The sequence below is a fragment of the Pogonomyrmex barbatus genome, unplaced genomic scaffold (genome assembly GCF_055798465.1).
Source record: "Pogonomyrmex barbatus isolate J1 unplaced genomic scaffold, ASM5579846v1 scaffold2, whole genome shotgun sequence".
Taxonomy (NCBI): domain Eukaryota; kingdom Metazoa; phylum Arthropoda; class Insecta; order Hymenoptera; family Formicidae; genus Pogonomyrmex; species Pogonomyrmex barbatus.
The window spans coordinates 3,018,836-3,035,849 of NW_028297116.1; the positions used below are offsets into that span (position 1 = coordinate 3,018,836).

General features: G+C 29.3%; 1 protein-coding gene and 1 long non-coding RNA gene across 4 annotated transcripts in view; one reads left to right on the plus strand and one right to left on the minus strand.

Moving 5' to 3' along the window:
- The window catches only part of LOC105424210 (fatty acid synthase-like), an 18,880-nt gene extending 7,129 nt beyond the window's left edge, over positions 1-11,751 (plus strand). Inside the window, exons 1-20 of one of the 3 annotated variants that reach the window (XM_089076444.1) lie at positions 1,302-1,377; positions 1,540-1,736; positions 1,872-2,122; positions 2,218-2,449; positions 2,756-3,174; positions 3,252-3,545; positions 3,689-3,893; positions 3,971-4,131; positions 4,364-4,681; positions 4,803-5,302; positions 5,406-5,710; positions 5,787-6,188; positions 6,312-7,327; positions 7,465-7,709; positions 7,787-8,480; positions 8,574-9,405; positions 9,500-10,017; positions 10,118-10,375; positions 10,592-10,846; positions 10,922-11,751. In XM_089076444.1, coding sequence (XP_088932570.1) covers positions 1,565-1,736; positions 1,872-2,122; positions 2,218-2,449; positions 2,756-3,174; positions 3,252-3,545; positions 3,689-3,893; positions 3,971-4,131; positions 4,364-4,681; positions 4,803-5,302; positions 5,406-5,710; positions 5,787-6,188; positions 6,312-7,327; positions 7,465-7,709; positions 7,787-8,480; positions 8,574-9,405; positions 9,500-10,017; positions 10,118-10,375; positions 10,592-10,846; positions 10,922-11,032 — 7,188 coding nt within the window. In that variant the 5' untranslated portion in view covers positions 1,302-1,377; positions 1,540-1,564 and the 3' untranslated portion in view covers positions 11,033-11,751. Of the gene's footprint in view, positions 1-1,301; positions 1,378-1,539; positions 1,737-1,871; positions 2,123-2,217; positions 2,450-2,755; positions 3,175-3,251; positions 3,546-3,688; positions 3,894-3,970; positions 4,132-4,363; positions 4,682-4,802; positions 5,303-5,405; positions 5,711-5,786; positions 6,189-6,311; positions 7,328-7,464; positions 7,710-7,786; positions 8,481-8,573; positions 9,406-9,499; positions 10,018-10,117; positions 10,376-10,591; positions 10,847-10,921 lie in introns of those variants that run through there. The other 2 variants (XM_089076443.1, XM_089076445.1) reach the window with 2 other exon arrangements.
- Positions 11,752-11,755: 4 nt separating this feature from the next.
- Positions 11,756-16,908, minus strand: LOC148936580 (uncharacterized). The gene is made up of 2 exons (XR_016139140.1): positions 15,019-16,908; positions 11,756-12,430 (listed from the first exon to the last, which is right to left on the minus strand). It is a non-coding gene; the product is annotated as an uncharacterized LOC148936580 (long non-coding RNA).
- Positions 16,909-17,014: the final 106 nt, after the last annotated feature.

The window sequence follows — 17,014 nt, forward strand, 5'->3', positions numbered from 1 at the left end:
AGTGTTTAAAGATAAAATATTTAAATTTATAATTTAAGATATTTTGAGAGGACTGGTTCTCTCTTTATTTTCTCAGAAAAAATTAACAAAAGATTATACAAAAATATTTATCTTTATAATATTACAATAATTACATAATCAAAAATTAAGTACCAGGCCATATCGGCCTGAAGAACGCGCGCCGGCCTTGACCGCCTCGCACATACGCTCATTCGTCACTTTTAATCTGATCCACTGTAAAAACTACTCGTCGCAATTTTGCTAAAGGAAAAAGTTGTTTCTTTTAGCATAAAGAATCACGTATTGTACTCCAAATGCGGGAGTTTTGGGACACTGTATATATATATATAATATATATATATATATATATATTATAAATTTTCAAAATAATATCTTATTAATAAAAAATAATATCAAAATAATATCAAAATAATATCTTATTAATAAAAAAAAAAAGAAATTAGTATTCTTCTCTGTAGGAAAAAATTATGTTAATCACATATTTTACGAAACAAAAGAATCGTGAAAACCATTGGATATAACATTCAATATACATTACCGTCCAAAAGTTTGGAAGCACTTGCGATTTTCTCGCATCTCACGAAAAGTTAAATATCTCGGTGAAAAAAAATCAGAGAGAAATTTTCAACCACAGGCATTTTAAAATTCAAAAAGTATTTTAAACCTGTGTTTGAATTTTGTTTCGATGACATTTCCTAGATTATATAAATTTGAAAATTGATAATTTCCACAGTAGTTTTGTATCAGTTTGAAATGTTGCAGCGCAACAAACATTATCGAACAAATTTAATATAAAAGTATTTTAAAGCTCTCTAAGTTTTAAAATGATTTTAGAAAAAAACTGATACGATTATTTTTACCAACATCGAGTTTTTTGTGTACAAACTTATTTTTTTATAAAATGTTTTTTAACTTTAAAACTAATGGGTTTCACAGAAAAAGAAAGATATGTAAAAGTAAAATTAATATTACAAAATAGAAATTAAAATATTATTTTAAACACTTCTCTCTCTCTCTCTCTCTCTCTCTCTCTCCTTCCCTCCCTCCCTCCCTCCCTCCCTCTCTCTCTCTCTCTCTCTCTCTCTCTCTCTCTCTTTATGTCATTGTCTCAATTGTTTTTCACAACCGCTGTCCATGTTTTTCATTATCTTTTTTTAACGGAAATACTTTGAATTACAAATAAAACAAGAATAATAAAAACTAATAAATACATTAAATATAACATTAATAATAATTTTAAATTTCATAAAGATTTACATTGCAATAATGAGTTTATATAAGAAGTAGTTTGCAGCTAGAGGCGACATTTAACATTTGCAACTCGAAAGATATTGCTGTGATATAGCAAATATCAAAGTATTATGTGTACTTTATGTATTAATTTTACTTTTACGTATCACACTGATAACTTTGTTATGTGATACTGTAGTAACTTAGTATAATACAGCAAATATCATTAACAAAGTTGTCAGTGTGATACGTAAAAATAAAATTAATACATAAAGTATACTTTTACAGATTATCTAAGAATATAATTGAAATCATGAATAAGAAGGGAACATATAAACCATGTGCGGGTATCGACTCGGGAGATGAAATCGTAATTTCTGGCATTGCTGGTAGATTTCCAGATTCAGACAACATGAATCAGTTACGAGAAAATCTATTCAATAAAGTTGATCTCGTTAAAGCGGATCATGGTCGTTGGAAAGCAGGTGACTAATTCATATATCAATTATATCTAATTCGTAGATAAAGTAGATAGAATAATTATTCAGAGATAATTATTTCAAAAGCTATCTAAATCATAGAATTTGAAATAACTTATGTAAAATTAAATTTTTCATTAGAACATCCGGGCATACCAAAGCGTATGGGAACAATCAACAATCTGCAAAAATTTGATGCAGATTTCTTTAGATTCTCTTTCGAGCAAGCATACGCATGTGATCCAATGATAAGAATATTATTGGAGCATTCTTATGAAGCTATTATCGATGCGGGAATTAACCCAAAACAGTTACGAGGAAAAAATACTGCAGTCATCGTAGCGATATCTTTTGTTGAAACACAAGAGAAACTTCTAAGTACGGATCTACAGGTAAAAAAAATTATTGATAAATAAATATGTAATAATAATTAATGTATTCTTCAGAAATACAAAAATTTCTAACCATAGATATTTTATAATTATAGATGAACGGTACAAATTTCGTTGGATGCTTAAGGTCTACAACAGCAAACATGATTTCGTATTTTCTGGATCTGAAAGGACCATCCTATACAGTCGATGCCGCATGCAGCTCTAGTTTATATGCTTTTGCTCTTGCTTATCATTATATCATTTCAGGCAGATGCGAAGACGCAATAATTGCGGGATCACATTTGTGTCTACATCCATTGATAACTCTGCAATTTGCTCGTCTTGGTATTAAATGACATATTAATCTCATGATATACTAGGCATGAAATTAAATTTTCTTTATCAAATAAAAAGAGTCAATTTAAGAAGGCTTTATAACTTTCATAAAAACTATTTAGTATATATAGAACATATATTATATATAGAACATATTTTATACTTTTATACGGTTGCTACTTTGTATACGCTTCTATACGGACTATTTTTACTGATGAGATGCATAATCTTTTAATGTTTTTAAACAGACTACAATCAGAAACAGAGACATTTATCAAATATTTACTAAAATATGTATACTATGTACGAGTTTAGGTATCTTGTCATCCAATGGTTACTGCAGACCTTTCGATGTTGCTGCAAGCGGTTATTCACGTAGTGAAACAGTGGCTGTATTATATCTTCAAAAGGCGAAGAATGCTAAAAGAATTTATGCCATATGTCCATATATTAAAATGAACAATGATGGTTACAAAGAAGAAGGAATAACATATCCTTCAACACATATGCAGAATATTTTATTGAAGGAATTTTATAATGAGTGCGGAGTATCAACATCTTGCTTAGATTACATTGAAGCACATGCTACTGGAACCAGAGCAGGTGATCCTGCAGAAATCAATGCTATACATGATGTTTTGTGTAAAAATAGAGAAAGTTCATTAATGATCGGCTCTGTAAAATCCAATCTTGGGCATGCTGAAGCTTCCAGTGGTTTAACGCAGATTGCTAAGGTAAAAAAAATTAATTTTGAGTTCTAATTATCAAGCTTATATTTATTTTTATACATGCATATAACTGATTTTTGAAGGTAATAATTGCACTGGAAACCGGATACGTTCCACCAAATATCAATTATACATCACCACGAGATGATATAGATGCCTTAATAAATGATACTCTTTGTGTTGTCCAAGAAGCAATGCCACTTAAAAATGGTTATATAGGTATCAATTCTTTCGGTTTTGGAGGATCTAATGCTCATATGTTGTTAAAGTGGAATGACAAACAAAAACTTAACAATGGAGCATCGTATGATGACTTGCCAAGACTCGTAATATTATCTGGTCGTACTGAAGAATCAGTACAGTTATTTTTAAACGACGTTAGTAGACATTTGAACTTCATTAATTAATAAATTAATTAATTAATTAATTAAACACTTAATTTTAGATAATTATGAATAAGGTTACATCATAAACAGTCACCTTAAAAAAATTTTTAATTGCTTCATTAATTCTCTTCTAGATCATTAATTCTCAAACAGATATAGAATATATTCGTTTACTACATGACGTCTATGCAGACAATATAGATGGTCATACATGGAGAGGATATACTATACTAAATACTTTGCAAGAAAAATCAATAAAGGAAATTCAAAGTTATACAAATATAAAAAGACCTGTTTGGTTCATATTTTCTTTCTTAGGATCGCAATGGCCAGGAATGGGTACATATTTAATATTAAATATTTTATTTATAATAAAACGTTTCAAAACAAAACATCTTAAATTAAAACTTTTCCAGGTCAATATTTATTAAAATTTCACGTATTTGCGAATACAATACAAAAGTGCGACGCAATTTTAAAGCCATATGATATAAGTATCATGGATGTTTTGACAGAAAAGAATAAGAAAGTGTGCGAAAATGTATTACTGCCGTTCGTTGGAATTGTCGCTGTTCAAGTAAAGTATTTTTAAACTACATTAATATAATTAATTATGCAATGTATACAAAAAGTGTGAATACTTTAGAATATATATGCAACATGTGTACAAGAATTGTGATCATTTTATTCTATTATATTAGAATTATTATTTTAAATTCCTAGACTATATTCTTTTTATTTTCTATAGTAATAAATTGTATTTTAATACAATAATTAATCAAAAATTATATGCTTGAATTTATTTGTAGATCGGATTAGTAGATCTCCTAACATCTTTAGGAATTATTGCGGATTATGTGATCGGCCATTCCGCTGGTGAACTCGGTTGCGCGTACGCTGATAAATGTCTCACCATGGAACAAACTATACTATCAGCCTATTTTATTGGTGTGGCGTGTACAGATAAAAAAATAATTCGTTGCTCTATGGCAATCATCAATCTTGATTATGAATATCTGAAAAATACATGTCCCACGGATATTGACATAATATGTCGTAATAATCCATACAATAATGTTGTGAGCGGACCCGCAAAATCAATTCAAAAATTCATAACAAACCTACGGGTATAATTAATGAATTTTTACAATGAATAAATGTATAGGAATAAAATATTAAATTCTTTTTATAGGACTTGAACATTTTATTTTAACTTTACGTATATTAATAAATTTTTTATACTTTCAGAATAATAATATCAAAGTGAAGGAAATCTGTTGTAATATACCGTATCATAGTTCTTACATTTCTTCCGTGCAAACTCAGCTGTTGCTTAAATTGAACAAAATAATACCGCAGCCGAAACAACGAAGCTCAAAATGGATTAGTACTTCTATACATCGCACCGATTGGTCCACCTCAGCATCAAAATTATCGTCGGCGGAATATCATACGAATAGTATATTAAGTACTGTCCTTTTTGAACAAGCAACGCATCTAATTCAAAATAATGCTATTACTATTGAAATTGGACCCGACAGCATTCTGCAGGACATTTTAAATGAGGTTTTACATGCAGAAGTAACAAATATCATGTTAACACAACACACTAGACAAGATACAGAGATAATTCTAGGAGGAATTGGAAAACTCTATAACTGTGGCTTGCAGCCACAAATTGCTAATTTATATCCGCCAGTGGAATTTCCAGTTAGTAGAGGAACTCCTATGATCTCTCCGTTGATCAGGTATGTAGTGTTACTATCACTATGATGTTTATTTAAAATTCTGTTTATGTAAAAATGGCATTATTACATGTCATATACATACAATTGTTTTAAATTATATTAGGTGGGATCATACCAAAGATTGGTTTGTATCGACTTGTACAACACAAGAGTATTTGGTAACCAGAGAAAGACACGTAGAAATTACATTGGCCGATAATGATTACGAACATATGGCTGGTCATATAATCGATGGGAGAAATTTGTTACCAGCGACAGGTTACCTTGTACTGATTTGGCAAACTATCGGAATGATGAAAGGGCAAATGTATACAACATTACCAATAGTATTCCAAAATATGAAGTTCATTCGTGCTACTCACTTGTCAAAAAATAACGTTGTCAAATTAAAAATTACGATACATAAAGGTATATATGCAATAAATAATACAAAAATAACGTGATTGTTGGGATATGTCTGATTATATACATGAAAATATTGTAGACGGGAAGTTTGAAGTGTCCGAAGAAGACAGTGTTGTAGTGACAGGTACAGCGTATGAAACATCAAATCCTGAACAGGAAATGATTTCGGCAGATTTATTACCGAAGAATAATGATGAAGAAGAACATATGACTAAACGAGATATCTATAAAGAGTTAAAATTACGAGGTTACCAATACAGTGGTGAATTCCGTGGATTAAAGACTGCTTCTATTTCGGGCAATAAGGGACATGCTATTTGGACAGATAATTGGATAACATTCATGGATACTATGTTACAGATGCAGATAATCGGATACGACACAAGAGACTTGTACGTTCCAACAGGTATTCAAAAATTAGTAATTAATCCTGAACTTCACATGACGAGACTACAGGAAATAATAACAGAAGAAGAAAAACGTAAATATTTATGAACTACTTAAACAATTATTTTGTTTTTATCAAATAATTATTAATTGCGTACATATATGATATAATTAAAAAATTCCTCAATAGCGCATTAACTTAGATGTGTCATTACAGAATTGCTGATACAAGTGTATAAAGAAACAGACATGATTATAGCCGGGGGAATAGAGATTCGAGGCCTCAAAGCTACCCAGATTTTTCGACGCAAACAAGCTCAAGAAGCTGTTATCGAGAAATATGTATTTGTAGCTCACCATGATTATGCAAGAATTTCTTTAAACGAAGCGATGCGGATAGTCGCACAACTTGCACTTGAAGATCATCAATTCATCAAAGTAAAAACTATCGAACTAGTGGAAGATATCGATAATGTTGCAGTAGACGATCTTTCGTCTTCGTTGTTACTTGAAGCTTTTGGTGATATACCTTTGATACAAGCAAATATCAATTTATTAACATCGCCGAATCGCTTCAACCCAGAAGATCTACCGACAAATATTTTAATCGAAGACATTAACAAGCCGTCAGTAGAGGATAAAGCTTTAATAGTGACTGGTTTCAATCTTTTAACAAAAGAACAAATCTTGTTAGAACAACTTTTGTCATTCTTGAAAGAAGGTGGTTATCTGTTATCTCGCGAAAAATGCAACGTAATTGACTATGATAAATATTTGCAGCAATATAAATTAGATGTTATTCTTGAAAAACGCACTGACAAAGAAACAATTGTGCTTTTAAAGAAGAAAGTTCAAATAGAAAAATTAACTGTCGTTCATATAAATAATGATAATTTTAATTGGCTGGAAAATCTAAAGTCGCTTGTAAACAATAAAATCAATCATGATAAAAATAGAATTGTAATTGTGGGGGAAAAAGATTTGGAGTGCGGTTTGTTGGGTTTTGTCAATTGCTTGAGAAAAGAGCCTGGTGGAGAATTTGTCAGAGGTGTCCTGATTCAAGATGCGGAAGCGCCTAACTTCTCCTTGCAAAATCCTTTTTATGTACAGCAATTACAAAAAGATATGACTGTAAACGTATTACGACCTAATAAGACCTGGGGATCTTATAGACATTTACGGTTGCCACAATCAGAACCACAATTAGTACGGACCGCCCATGTTAGCCAAATGGTATGTACAAATTTTTTTAATATAAACATTGTAATTAACAATATTTTCATTGTTGTTTTTTTAAGTTACATCATGTTATTTCTACTTAAAAATATTATTTAAATTTATTTTATGTATACCATGATATTTTTTTGAAGATTCATGGTGACTTAAGTACACTTCGTTGGATAGAGAACAATTTATTCATAGAATCTCATCAGGAAAATTTTGTGCGCGTGGTCTACTCATCTCTCAATTTCAAAGATGTAATGTTAGCTACTGGTAGATTAGCACATAATCAGGCAATTTCACAAAGTCGTTTGTTTCAATATTCACCTCTTGGAATGGAATATGTGGGCTATGATGCTGACGGTCAGCGCGTAATGGGATTACGTGATACTGAGTAAATAATGCTCCAAAGAATAAATATAATTATGCGACATTATAGATTTGAAATTAAAATAAAATTATGTGTTTTAGTTGCATTGCAAATGTCGTTTTGAGGGATAAAGGTTTCTGTTGGAAGATACCTGATTCTTGGACATTCGAAGAGGCAGCAACGATCCCGTGTGTTTATAGCACAGTTTACTATGCTTTATATATTCGTGGAAAAATGAGGAAAGGGAATAAAGTACTTATACACTCAGGCACCGGCGGTGTTGGACAAGCAGCGATTCATCTCGCACTTTCTGAAGGATGTGAGGTGTATACTACCGTAGGCACTAATGACAAAAAAAACTTTATCAAAAAGTTATTCCCATCTATTCGTGATGAACGCATTGGAAATTCTCGAGACACGAGTTTCGAACAAATGATAATGCAACAAACGCACGGTCGCGGAGTTGACATCGTGTTAAATTCATTGGCGGAAGAAAAGCTGATTGCATCCGTTCGCTGTTTGGCACGAAACGGTCGATTCTTAGAGCTTGGCAAATTTGACATGATTTCTAATAATCCTTTAGATATGTCCGTGTTTCAGAAAGGAATTAGCTTTCATGGTATTATACTTGATTATATGTTTAATGGAGATAGCAAGAAGAAATCTTTATTACATAATATGATGGATAATAATCTTAAGAATGGAATTATCAAACCAATTCAAGCCAAAATTTTCCCAAAATCAGAGATTGAAGCAGCATTTAGATACATGACAACTGGAAAACATATGGGAAAGGTATAATAATATTGATTATTTGTAAGAAAGATGATTATTTGTATATAATTACATATAACAGTCAATATCCATAACATGGAAATATTTTCACAGGTAATTATAAACATCCAAGAGGAAGATAAACATTTAGATGAGGCCGTTATGGCTTATCGTCGCTACTATTGTATGAGAGATAGGAGTTATATTATACTAGGGGGCCTAGGTGGGTTCGGTTTGGAATTGACTGACTGGCTCGTATTCCGAGGCGCCAGAAAAATTGTACTCATTTCACGAACTGGAATAAAAAATGGTTACCAGCGCATGAAAGTTAGATTATGGAAATCGTACGGTGTAAATGTACAAATCGTCAAAAATAACGATGTGACTAATCCCAAAGATTGCGAACATCTCTTAAATACTGTAGAAAAACAAGCACCAGTGGACGCAATATTCAATCTCGGTGTAGTACTGAAGGATGGCGTTTTGAAAAATCAAACGGCGGAAACTTTTGCGGAATCTTTCCGATCAAAGGCTTCGGCAACGCAAACATTGGACAAACTTTCTAGAAAAATCTGCCCTAAATTGCGACACTTCGTGGTCTTCTCTTCTGTTTCCTGTGGCAGGGGAAACGCTGGACAAACTAATTATGGCATGGCTAATTCTATTATGGAGAGAATATGCGAAAAAAGGATGCAAGAAGGGTTACCCGGATTGGCAATTCAGTGGGGTGCCGTGGGTGATGTGGGTCTAGTTGCCGACATGCAGGAGGACAATAAAGAACTGATTATCGGTGGTACATTGCAGCAAAAAATATCGTGCTGTCTTGACGAGCTTGATAAATTCTTACTTCAAAACTGTCCAGTTGTGAGCAGTATGGTCGTAGCTGAAAAGAAAACCAGTTCTTCCGGATTTACCAATTTGGTAGATACTGTTGCCAACATTTTAGGTAGTATATTCATACGAACTTATTCATTTATTGCACCATTATTTTATTCCGTATTAAACTATTTCGCGCAATATAAATGTTTTTTCTGTTACAGATATAAAAAACATAAAATTTGTAAGTCAAAATACATCTCTCGCCGAACTCGGAATGGATTCTATGATGGCTGTAGAAATCAAACAAACTCTTGAACGAGAATTTGACATATTTCTTACTGCGCAAGAGATACGAAATCTCACTTTTGCAAATCTGAAGAAAATATCTTCTAGCGGGCACGATAACACGGAAAATAAAGAAATACCCGATATAAAAGATAAAGAGATACCCGATATGGAGAATGAAAAATTATTTAATATAGAGATACCGGACTTTATAAAATTGTTAATTGGTGCAGTAGAAAGTGAATATTTCATTTTAGAGCCGTGTGTCAATCTTCCGACTAAAGGAAAAGATACTACAACTGAAGTACTTCTTGTACCGGGTATCGATGGATGTGGAGTCGTATTTAATCATTTAGCATCAAGTATTAAGTTTTCGGCAATAACCTTATATTATAGCGTAAACGATATCGATGCTATAAACGTTATATCAGACACAGTCAATCGTCTGACAGAAGTAAGCGATTTTATTTCATCTTAAATTTACTTCACGTCACAATGTTTTCATTAGAGACTTTGAGGCTTATGTACATCTGATACTTTTAAAAATATTGCAGCATATATTATCAAAATTGAGAAACAAGACAACAAATTTTGTAATAGTTGGATATTCTTTCGGATCTATTATCGCAATTGAGCTAACAAGAAGATTGGAGGCTATGAACTTTAAAAGTCGACTTGTTCTCATTGATGGAGCTCCTGAACAAATACAAACAATGTATGCACATTTTACATCAAACTGGAGCGAAGTAGATTTTCAAATCATTATTCTGAGCCACATTATGAAAATGTATACAGGAGAAATTAGTAGTGAGGTATTTTGTGTATATCTTTATTTTATTTTATATAAACATTTATTTATAGTGTACTTTTTGTATATTTTGTCCTTATGAAAATTTTAAAAGTATTTTGTTCTACTTATTTTTTTCTATATTTATATTGACATATCTTTTTTTATTATAAAACCAATCTGTATAAAAATAATATCTTTATAAAAATAAAACAAAAAGCTAAATAATATAATTTGATAGATTCTACTGGAATTGAAGAAGTGTAAAAGCTGGGTGGAGAGATATAATGTTTTCGCGAAACATTTCTTAGCAATAAATACTACATTCTCACCTATAAATTTGAAAACATTGTGCATAACGATTTATAAGCATTTATCTGCCATTCCACAATATGATCCTTCCGTATTGCCGCGTATTAAGTCTCCCATAATATTATTGAAACCTACAATTGAAATATCGCATATAACGCTCGAAGAAAATTATGGTTTGCATAAGGTAATTTTTGTAAAACTTTATTAGGCTATTTCTGAAAAATAAAAATTTTATTTTAATAACATATTATTATTTTAGATAACTGAAGGTATGGTCAAAACACATTATATTGAGGGTAATCACCAGACGATTTTAAAAAATAAAGAAGTATCAATTGCAATTAACGGGGAGCCACCATTTGTGATTTGAGAAATTTTTTCATTATACGTTTTGATTACACATAATTATACATAATTATATATATAATTATATATATAATTACGTATAATTAATTTATGTATAATTATGTATAATAATTTCATTACACCTTCTTTTTACTAAGATAGGTTTTGATAATTATATATATAATTATGTATAATTATGTGTAATCAAAACCTATCTTAGTAAAAAGAAGGTGTAATGAAATTATTATTATTATAGCTGTTAGCATAATTATTACATACAGTGCATTTATAAGAAAAGAATTTCGTTTTTTTATCAAATATTCGTTTTTTTATCAATTACGTATAATTATACGTAATTTGATACAAAAACAAAATTCTTTTCTTATAAATGCACTGTGTGTAATAATTATTTTAACAGCTATAATAATTTCATTACATTTTGTTTTTACTAAGAGAGGTATGGCTGCTATAGCGTTGATGCGAATAATGATGAAGATGCGAATAAAAATTCATCTAAGAGCTACACAAATCAAAATGAATTAAAATTTATATAATATAACAGCGTTGTTATGTTGTTATATTTTTATTAAGTTGGTGATGGGATCTCTGGAATTAATATTGTATTACATTAATGTAAATCCTTTCAATAAAAATTGCGAAAGGATAAATTTCTATGTATATCATAATATAAATATATGTAAGAAATTCTAAATAAAAAGAATTTTTTTGCATAATATTGAAAAATATATACTATCTTTTCTTTTTCTTTCGAATGCAATATAATTTATTTTTTAACAACTTATCCTAATATTTTTTATACATAATGATAAAACAATTTATTTAACGTAAAGATTTACAAAAAGTTATACTCTTTGTAATTACGTACATTTTTATATGTAAAAAGATACGTTGTTTTTTTATACAAGTTGATTCATCTCTTTATTCTATGTAATAATATTAAAATATAATTGTAAGAAATGAAAGAATTTACACTTCGTGTTAAAATATACCATAATAAAGCATAAAATATCTTATAAATTATTAATTTTTATAAAAAAGAGAATTAATTTTTATAAAGAAAAATATTTCAGTAAAAACTCACTCTCTTGTTTTTTTGAATGAAATGTGAATTAATGGGAATGTCTCTGATTTTTTTTTTTAAATTAATACATTAGAATTATATATGGAATGTAACATCATTTACTGGCTGCCTCGGCTCTTCTGGCAGACGACCATTTATTCGGCCATATTTTCTATGACATTTGTACATAAATTTGATTCTATTTCGCCGATACTGCGCCGAATATTATGTTTGAGGTCAGAAATTATTACAGAATTATCGACGTAATCTTTACTTTTAATAAAACCTCAAAGAAAAAAATCCAATGGCATTAAATTGCATCTCGAAGGCTAGTTGACATCGCTAAAAGAAAAATATTACGAGAAATATTATTTTAATAAATTTTTATGATTTGCACACATTGTTATACTGTAGGGTTCCATAAGATTCCATAACTAATTTCGTGTCTCTAAATTATATATTTCAAACTTCAAATGTCAAACTTGACTAATACTTGTGCAAAATGCGGCACATTTAAGACAATCAGCTTTTATTAAAAAAACATTCTCTATCACTTCAATGCCTTTATATTCAAAGCCACTAAAGAAATCATATAAAAAAAGAAATCATATAATTTCGTCTTCATGAAATAATGGTAGTGAAATGGTATTATGTTATTTTTAAACCAATTCAATGTCAGATCAGTAGCACCATTATACGTCTCTTTTGAAACAATACAATTTTTATTTGTGATATTTGATACTTTGCAACTGTTTTTCACATTGAGATAGTTAAGGTCATTCCTTTAAATAAAAATATAATGTAATCACAAACAGAACATAAAGGATTATGTTTTATTAAATACTGCCGTTTATCAAATATTGCGCAATTATATAAATTTCGTTCAATATGCTAATAATTACAAAATAATAATTACATAAAAAGAAGATATTTGATTGTTTCGATAGTTTAAAGTCATTTTCAATGAACACTGTGAAGACGGGTACAGAATATATAAAAATTAATCTTAAATAACTTAATAGTGATCAACTTGTAAAATGCGTAAACAAATATGTCATTCACTGTAATATTTGATGTTTCGATGATTACAATAATAAGTGTTTCCAAAACAAAGGATATTGATTATGAATCAGTAATATCGCGTATGATTTAAAAAAATAGAAAAAATTCAATTAGTCATTTATTGATTGTCGACTGACTAAAATTTTAAAATCGATTTACATTTTCATATAATTTTTCTATTTTTACATTATATTGTGTTATTACTGATTGTCATAATGAATATTTCGCGAACACTTACTTGGTTACGTGAGTTGATTTCTTATGAAACTTTGGACTGACTTTCTTTATTATAATAAAGTAATAAATAATCATTATTCATCATATGCGGTTAACAAGTTGATCACTATTAGAATGATATAAATTTTTTTTATTTTTCTGTTTTAATCTTTTTTGATATGCAAATGAATAAACTCTTTTTGAAGATATTTTATGATTGTAGTATTAACTTAATAAAATTTGTATATAAATATTATATTAATTATATTAATTAATCCAATGCATTATATTTTCTCATTTGTATTCCAATTGAATTAAATTTTATATTATGTTATGTATAATCAGAAACAACTAGATCTAATTCTGATAGGTGAGCAGTGTACCATTATTTCAAAAATTATTTTACACTTTTACACAATTTATTAGATATCGTACTTTCTAATATTTTTTACAAGATAATCTTTTTTAAGAATATGAAAATATTATATTTTTAAATGAAAAATACGAAATATAGCTATTCGGCGCGGAAAATTTTTTGCATGTTATTTTTCGCTTCTGACATCATATCCGTCACGCCGTGAGAGAGCCGAATCTTAAAAACAGATATTAGAATAATTTTTCCATAAAATTAACATTTTTTAACACACTGTCTTGTAAATAAAAAAAGGTTAAATGATCAAAGAGGATTTCCGGGGTATTGATGTACATCGTTCAGAAATCTTAAAGTATAATCAAATCATAAGAAAATTGTAAATAAACATATTCTATTGTACACTGTCACATCCTGTGTACTGATACTAAAGATTGCGCATTTCGACGAATATTTTATACATATAAATTGATGCCCAACTCTATGTTTCATATAGAGCAAGCTACAAAACGTGATATAATTAGGAAAACTGATGTAAATTAACATTCATTTTTGTTATCAAATCTTTTGTTAGTGTACTTTAAAAAATATGTAATTGTTGTACAATATCAAACGTGTATACTTGGCGCTTTTTATATGTTTTTAAAGATATTTTATAATTAAGGGCTAATACCTATGTAACCGGCCGTAAATGAGGTCTATTTTTAAGGAAGTTTATAAATTTAATGAATCGCGCTATTAAAAAATGAATTTTATAACTTTATTATATATATAAAAAAGTAAAAAAAAAGTTTTTAGAATCTTAATTATTTAAAATGGCGAATATATAGCAGCATGAAAGAGACAGTAAAATTGGCACGGTGTTCCGCGGCTAGCAGCACAAGTGTCGTGTAATTTTTTATTTAGAACAAAAAAAAATTTTTTTTTATTTTCTTTACTCAAATATCTACAGAAATAGCTGTAGCTGTTTTTGAAAAAATTGATTTTTGGCAAAATGACGGAAGTACAAAGAAAAAGTTCCATTTTCGTCACAAAAAAGTCGAGTAAAATCAATTGTAATTAAAAAAATTTGTAACTTATCAAAAAAAATCATAAAATCGTATTTCTTTGAAAAATGTAATTTTTTTTTAAATACTGTTAAAATTTGAAATAAATCGGTTAAAAATTGTTTGAGTTTTACTGCTAGCCAATTTGAAAAATGCTGTTTCGAGAAAAACGTAAAGTTTTAAATGTGAATATTTTTAGATTAACAATTTAACTTTTTTACTTTTTGTGAATTTACCTTTAGTCTGCAATCCTAGCACCAGAAAGTTGTCTTTCAATGGCTAGATTTTTATTCTCTTCGTCTTTTCTCGCGGTTTTTATGCTCGAGCGAGCCTCTTTCGCTGCGTCGCTGAGTGAGCGATCGGAGAGCATGATGCGGTGTTCATCGGCTTCGACGCAAAAATTATAACAATTATACCCGATAATAACCCAGAACTTGGATTATGTGCATAATGTTGCATATCCCATCATTAAATTGACATACGGCAATGCCAGCATAAATATCTGAAACTTTTTTCCGTTCGATGAACTCTTCGGTGTCATCGACCACACGGTGGCATTAAACTTTCGTTGCTATTTTAGATAAATCCGCTCAAGCAGCGATTAAGCACTCCGTCAGAGCTTAATTCTATATAAATAGATTTTATTGCTTCGAAAATTTCTATAGATATTACCGATTTGTACTTATAGTCTTTCAATTTTTCTATAGCTTTCGCTATCTCGCCACGTACACTACCTTCGCACCACTCGGACATTTCTCATGCTGAGGTCAATTGTCCGTTGAGATCTTACGATATAGTATTGCCCATATTTCTTTTCTCATTTTTTCTATTGAATTAGAATTTCTTCTGAATTTCTTCTGACTAAATCGTAATAAATCGCTAGTTGATTTATCAATTTGCCTGTTAGCTGACCTTTTCCTTTCAGATCTTTCACTGCTTTTTTTTTAATTTCTCAGCTGAATACTGATGTGTTTTCGCACGTGATCATAAAAATATTTGGACCCTACGAGCCCTGAACGTTTCGACGTACCATGCGGTCGATCCGTTCGGCCAGCAACACTGTGAAGCGCTCGGCGCGGATCGCTTTAACTTTCGAAAAAAATTATGTATCGCAATAAAACCACTTGCACTTCATTTTTGAGACCCTATAATGTATTTTAAAAGAAAAAAAAAATCGATTTTTTGAAAATTTTACATAGGTATTATCCCTTAAAGATTTTTTATTAATTATCATTTCTTTTCTTTAGTATAATAGATTAACTCAAACATTTTCATATTAAATCGAATTAAAACAAAAAAATATAGAAAGAACATATTATCACTAAAATAAAATAAAATATATAGGATTGTTTTAGTGATAATCCATCACTATGATCAATAAACATTATTATAATGTTAAATTATAAATATATTAAAATATATCCAAATATGTCGATGACATTTAATGTTAATTACATTAATGATTTTTTTTTAGATTTTTAGTTAACTAATACTTAGAAAATGGAAAATTAACAGAGTTGAAAACAAATATTATGGAAATTCATTTTGCGAAATTATATTTCTTAAATTATATAATTAAAGACGAATTTAAGAATGTCCATCTTTTCCAATGAAATTAACATATTTTCCCACAACATTTTATAAATAAAAAAAGGTTAAAAGAAGGTTAAAAAAAAAGGTTAAAAGAAGCATCCGGGATATCCATTGTTCTTTATATGCAATGATTGCATATAATAATCAACCAGTTTGGTGTATATTTCACATGTACATATATATGTATAAATGTATAATCTAAAATATTTTGTCTTTTATTTGATTAATCTTTAATATATTAATTTTCTTTATAAAATAAAATTAATATATTTATATAGATATAAAGAAAATAATTATAAAAAGATTTATATTGAAGAAACCACTTTATACTTAAAACTATTTTACTTAAATAGATAGAGATTTAGAGAAAATTAAAATTTATTAAAAAGAAGAACTAAAGAATGTTTTATCATCTTATTTAAAAAATAGAAATGTTAAGTCTTTTATTTTAGATTCTCTCTCTCTCTCCTTCCCTTCCTCCTTCTCTCTCTCTCTCTCTCTCTCTCTCTCTCTCTCTCTCTCTCTCTCTCTCTCTTTAATTCTCTTTCTAAATATTTTTAAATAAAAATATTTTATATTAGAAATTACTTATTTCAGATAATTTAGAAATTACTTATTTCATGCATTTACTCCCAATAA